General features: G+C 50.2%; 1 protein-coding gene across 1 annotated transcript in view; it reads left to right on the top strand.

Annotated features, from left to right (window-relative positions):
* Positions 1-615: 615 nt before the first annotated feature.
* Positions 616-6000, top strand: part of USP12 (ubiquitin specific peptidase 12) — a 74649-nt gene continuing 69264 nt past the window's right edge. Inside the window, exon 1 of the mRNA XM_044292669.1 lies at positions 616-823. Within this exon, the coding sequence (XP_044148604.1) occupies positions 776-823 (48 nt within the window). The 5' untranslated portion in view covers positions 616-775. The remainder of the gene's footprint in view (positions 824-6000) is intronic.

Raw genomic sequence — 6000 nt, 5'->3', positions numbered from 1 at the left:
TATTTTACGGTCTGCAAAAAAACGGATCTGCAAAAAATACGGATGACGTCCGTGTGCATTCCGTACAATACGACATGTTCTATTTTTTTGCGGAACAGAAATACGGACATACGGAAACAGAGTAACTTCCGTTTTTTTGGCGGACCCATTGAAGTGAATGGTTCCGCATATGGTCCGTAAAAAATGTAGTTAAATGTATTAGGACGGAGCAAAACAGAGTTCCATTTTGCATTCCGTCATAACGGAATCACTAATGCTGATGAAAACCCTTAGTTGCCCATAGCAACCAATCAGATTCCACCTTACATTTTTTCACAGCTTCTTTGGAAAATGAAGGATCAATCTGATTGCATAACTGGGCAACTAGGTCACTTTTCCTTTGCACCAGTTTTGATAAATCTCTGTATACATTGGGGGAAGATTTATTAAAACTGGTGTAAAGGAAATCTGCCTTAGTTGCCCATAGCAACCAATTAGATTGATCCTTTCATTTTACAGAGCCCTTTTGGAAAATGAAAGGATTAATCTGATTGGTTGCTGTAGAAAACCAAGCCCGTTTGATAAGTAGTCGCAGATGATTGGGTGCATGGGCACCTGATGCCTCAGACTGCTGTGTAATAACGCACCACTACGCCCCCGCACACGCGCACTGCTCCCTCCCTCTCTTCGCCGGGTGTCGGGGCCGCGCCCTGGTTCGTGGTGCCCGCGGGTGTCGGGAGTGCGCGGCTCCGGCCTGTCTGCTGGCGGTGATAAGGGTGAAGATGGCGCCGGGCGGATGGAAATCCTAATGACAGTCTCCAGGATCGCTTCTATCTGTACCATGGTAAGTGGCCGGGGCCTGGCAGCGCATGGTCTGGAGGAGAGGACGGAGCGCTGGCTGCGGGCCGGTGCGCATGGTTTGCGGTGTGGGGCTGTACGAGAGGCCGGGGATGCAGTGCGGCCTGTGGCTGTAGCCGTGGAGAGCCCCTTCTCATCCTCCTGCTCTGTGCCCACAGGTAGGTGGCTGCAGGTGCCCACCTATACACAGCGGCTGGCTGCCGTGGTCCTCTGCGTTTTATTGCACCTGTGGTAATTGCCACAGGTGCAGCAGGGGGAAGTGCACTGGAAACCGGCCTGTCAGGTGGATACCAGTCCTTGACTTGTCCTCATCTGTCAGGTTTCTTCTCTTCCTCTGGGAAAGCTGGATGACAAGCAGTGTGTCTGCTCCTGTCACCCTGCCTAGTAACGCCCTCCTGTAGACAGGCGGCCATTCTGGACCCTGGTAAAGTTGGGTGTTTGCCCCCACTGTTTTGCAGTCACCCAGCTTTTCCAGGTGCAGATAATGCTGAATAGAACTTTTGAGGAGGGCGGAAAGACTTGGGTTTGGGCCCCATTCATTGGAGCGGATCAGCAGGGCGTTTGTAGCCGTGTAATTGGCGTAAGCGTGCTGCCGGCTTGTACCAGATTTATGGAGTTGCTTCCCCTTAAAGGGACAGCTCTGACCTTGTCTATCTTGGGGCGTGGTCTCATACGCCAGTTTTGCCCCCTCCCAAAAGAATACATGGTGCACACAAGACAGGTCAGCAACCTCCGGGATTCCAGCTGTTGCGAAACTACAGCTCCCAGCGTGTTCTCGGAACTCCTATAGGTGTCAGTGGTGCATGCTGGAAGTTGTAGTTTCTCAGAAGCTGGAGGTTGTGGACCTCTGTACTAGGGAGTGCTCCAGGGCTGACCCATCTACTAACTAGAGAGTGCTCCAACACTGGTCCTATGTCCCCCATGCTTTTCGTTTCCTCGTTGCTACTTGCACGGCAGTCAGTTCAGCGTTATCAGACCCCTCCCCATGTGAGCGTCGCTCTATTCAAACATAGGGTCTCGGGACCCCCATTATTGTGGTAGTGGAATAGGTGATAAGTTGTGGTGGGTCGTCCTCTTGGATCACAGTGCATTGAAGGTTCTGCAACGGTTTCAGTTCCTCACCATCTTCAAAAACTTTGCTTGCTGTCAGTGAATGGAACACCTCTCAAACAAGCGGTCTCCAGTGTAGGCTATTCTCCTTGCATACGACCCTTTCCCCACCAGGTTCCCGATAGCAAATGTTCATTGGTTGTTTAGGGGTGGTCCAGGATTAGAAAAACATGGCTGCTTTTTTCCCGAAAGACAGCGCCACACCTGACCACGGGTTGCTTCTGTCTGGTATTGCAGCTCCGCTCCCTTGAAGTGAATGGGGCTTAATACCAGCCAGCTTTTTAGCAGAAAGCGGCAATTTTTTTTTTTTTTCTAGGCCCAGAACATCCCTTTAAGCCCATTTTGTTTGACAGGTCCTCGGAGGACTAGTTAGTTAAAGGGGTGGTCCGGGATTAGAAAAATACGGCTGCTCTATTCCAGAAACAGCCCCACACCTGTCCACAGGCTGTGTCCGCTACTGCAGCTCAGCTCCATTGGATCAGTGCCAGAATCTGGCAGCCGATTCTGCTGCGGCGCCCCTGCAGGGGAAATAAAGCATTTCGCAACTTTGATTACTGTCAATGGGCTGACGATGCAACGTGCAGAGATGCCGAGTCCTCCAGGGAGGGGGATGTGGGTTCTGGCTGGGGGACCCATATCTGTTCTCACCTCTGTTGAGGACCTTATAAATTCCTGTGTGAACAAGACCTTAGGGAAATAGTGCTCAAAACCATACCTATATTTGGCGGTTCGCGGACCCATTTAAGTCAATGGGTCAGCACTGCAGCACGGAGTGCACACGGCCCATGTCTGCGATACCGCCACGGACCCCTTTTGTTTGTGGGCATGAGCCCTAAGGCTGGGTTCACACACAGTTTTTTGGGCGACGGAAAAAAACCCTGATGTGTAAGGGTACTTTCACACTAGCGTTTTTCTTTTCTGGCATAGTTCCGTCACAGGGGCTCTATACCGGAAAAGAACTGATCAGGATTATCCCCATGCATTCTGAATGGAGAGCATTCCGTTCAGGATGTCTTCAGTTCAGTCATTTTGACTGATCAGGCAAAAGAGAAAACTGTAGCATGCTACGGTTTCATCTCCGGCGAAAAAAACCCCTGAAGACTAGCCTGAACGGACCAGCCTGCCGGAATCCTCTGCCGCAAGTGTGACAGTACCCTAATCCGGATCAAGTTGTTTTTCCTGTTTTTTATGGACCGGACACTTTTTTAAAATTTTCTTTTATTTTCTAAAACCGTATGTGTGTTTTAAAAAAAATAATAAAAAAAAAATAGCAATGGGAAGTTCTGCATGTGATTTGTCATTTTGAATCCAATACGCCAAAATGTTTTTTTCAGTGCAGATTTTGACGCTGAAACGGCACAGAAGTATAGATTATGTGAATAAGGCCTCATGCACACGACCGTTGTGTGTTTTGGGGTCCGTGTGCGTTCCGCAATTTGCGGGACGGCACAGACAACCTTTAATATAACTGCCTATTCTTGTCCGCAAAGCACGGACAAGAATAGGACAGGTTATATTATTTTTTTTTATTTTTTTTTGCGGACCACGGAACTGAGCAACGGATGTGGACAGCACACGGAGTGCTGTCCGCATCTTTTGCGGCCCCATTGAAGTGAATGGGTCCACATCCGAGCCGCCAAAACTGCGGCTCAGATGTGGACCCAAATAACGGTCGTCTGCATGAGGCCTAAAACTGTCGCAGATGGGGCATACTGGTCTCCGACGCACTGAAATCTGCTGGTTGCCTGTGTATGGGTCACTCTTATACACAGACAGCGGAGGGAGCGGTTAGTGCAAAGGTTGCTGGTAGAGCAGCTCTGACCCCCGCCCCCGTGTTCTCCTTCAGTCCAGGAGGCCATTGCAGGAAGCCTGGGATCTCTCATTAGTCCTCCTTCACACAGGGCTTTTCTGAATTTGAAAAGCACACCAAAAAAAATGCGGATAGAGCCCTGTGCACATGGCAGAGCAGTGCAGACCCTCCCTGTGTTGCTGCTCCCGTCAGTTTGTTCTGTAAGGAATCTGGCAGATTAAAACCTCGGTGTGTCGCCATATGAAATCCAAGACCTGCAGGTACAATAGAAGTGCCATATGGAAACATTCCGCGCTAAGCTAGTTCACACAGAGAAACCGCCATGTTTTGAACATGCAGAAACCGCAGCGCTTTCTGCCACAGTATTTCAGTATAAATGCTGCGGACTAGGGCCGCAGTAAACTATTATTTTAGTAAGAATCCATTCACACATCCGTGTGTGTTTTGCGGATCCGCAAAACACGGACAGCAGCAATGTGCGGACTGCACATTGCCAGCACTAATAGAATATGCCTATTCTTGTCCGCAATTGCGGACAAGAATAGGGCATGTTCTATATTTTTCGGGAACGGAATTGCGGGTCCACAATTCCGTATCCGGGCAGCACATCGTGCTGCCCCATAGAAATGAATGGGTCCGCAATTCCGTTCCGCAGAATGTGGAACAAATGCTTTCAGTACACTTGCGTTTTTCCCGGATCCGGCGTGTACCTCCGGCAAGTGGAGTACACGCCGGATCCGGACAACGCAAGTGTGAAAGAGCCCTGAGTACGAGTACCGATACTTTTATTTAAGTACTCACCGATACCAATTACCGATACTAATTTTAACAATAAAATACACACACTTGTATTTTCTGACCACTGACCAACCAAAAGGCCCAAAAACAGAACTATAACATTCCAAGGAGACGTTATACTGTATGGGGGGGCAGCCACAAGGAGACGTTATACTGTATGGGGGGCAGCCACAAGGAGACGTTATACTGTATGGGGGGCAGCCACAAGGAGACGTTATACTGTATGGGGGGCAGCCACAAGGAGACGTTATACTGTATGGGGGGCAGCCACAAGGAGACGTTATACTGTATGGGGGGCAGCCACAAGGAGACGTTATACTGTATGGGGGGCAGCCACAAGGAGACGTTATACTGTATGGGGGGCAGCCACAAGGAGACGTTATACTGTATGGGGGGCAGCCACAAGGAGACGTTATACTGTATGGGGGGCAGCCACAAGGAGACGTTATACTGTATGGGGGGCAGCCACAAGGAGACGTTATACTGTATGGGGGGCAGCCACAAGGAGACGTTATACTGTATGGGGGGCAGCCACAAGGAGACGTTATACTGTATGGGGGGCAGCCACAAGGAGACGTTATACTGTATGGGGGGCAGCCACAAGGAGACGTTATACTGTATGGGGGGCAGCCACAAGGAGACGTTATACTGTATGGGGGGCAGCCACAAGGAGACGTTATACTGTATGGGGGGCAGCCACAAGGAGACGTTATACTGTATGGGGGGCAGCCACAAGGAGACGTTATACTGTATGGGGGGCAGCCACAAGGAGACGTTATACTGTATGGGGGGCAGCCACAAGGAGACGTTATACTGTATGGGGGGCAGCCACAAGGAGACGTTATACTGTATGGGGGGCAGCCACAAGGAGACGTTATACTGTATGGGGGGCAGCCACAAGGAGACGTTATACTGTATGGGGGGCAGCCACAAGGAGGCGTTATACTGTATGGGGGGCAGCCACAAGGAGGCGTTATACTGTATGGGGGGCAGCCACAAGGAGACGTTATACTGTATGGGGGGCAGCCACAAGGAGGCGTTATACTGTATGGGGGGGCAGCCACAAGGAGGCGTTATACTGTATGGGGGGCAGCCACAAGGAGGCGTTATACTGTATGGGGGGCAGCCACAAGGAGGCGTTGTTATACTGTATGGGGGGCAGCCACAAGGAGTCTGTGACCACTTGGGCTGGTTATAATCTTCTAACTAAGCTTTATACACTTACTAGGGTCGGTTCCTATAACTTTTAAAACTACTGGCAGGCGAACTCTGTTTGAGGAGGCCGGAGGGTGTCTGGAGAGGCATTTAGATGGGAAGTTCAGATCTTTTTCATGAATCGGTTCATTCAAAAGAACCAATTCATGAATCGAATCTTCGGTTCACTTGCTGAGACTGCTCTCAAGTGAACCGAAGGTCAAGAGGGACTCGCTCCTGGCAAACACAGC

This window comes from Bufo gargarizans, chromosome 1 (assembly GCF_014858855.1).
Source record: "Bufo gargarizans isolate SCDJY-AF-19 chromosome 1, ASM1485885v1, whole genome shotgun sequence".
In the NCBI taxonomy this organism is placed as follows: Eukaryota; Metazoa; Chordata; class Amphibia; order Anura; family Bufonidae; genus Bufo; species Bufo gargarizans.
This window is presented reverse-complemented; position numbering and strand designations above follow the sequence as displayed.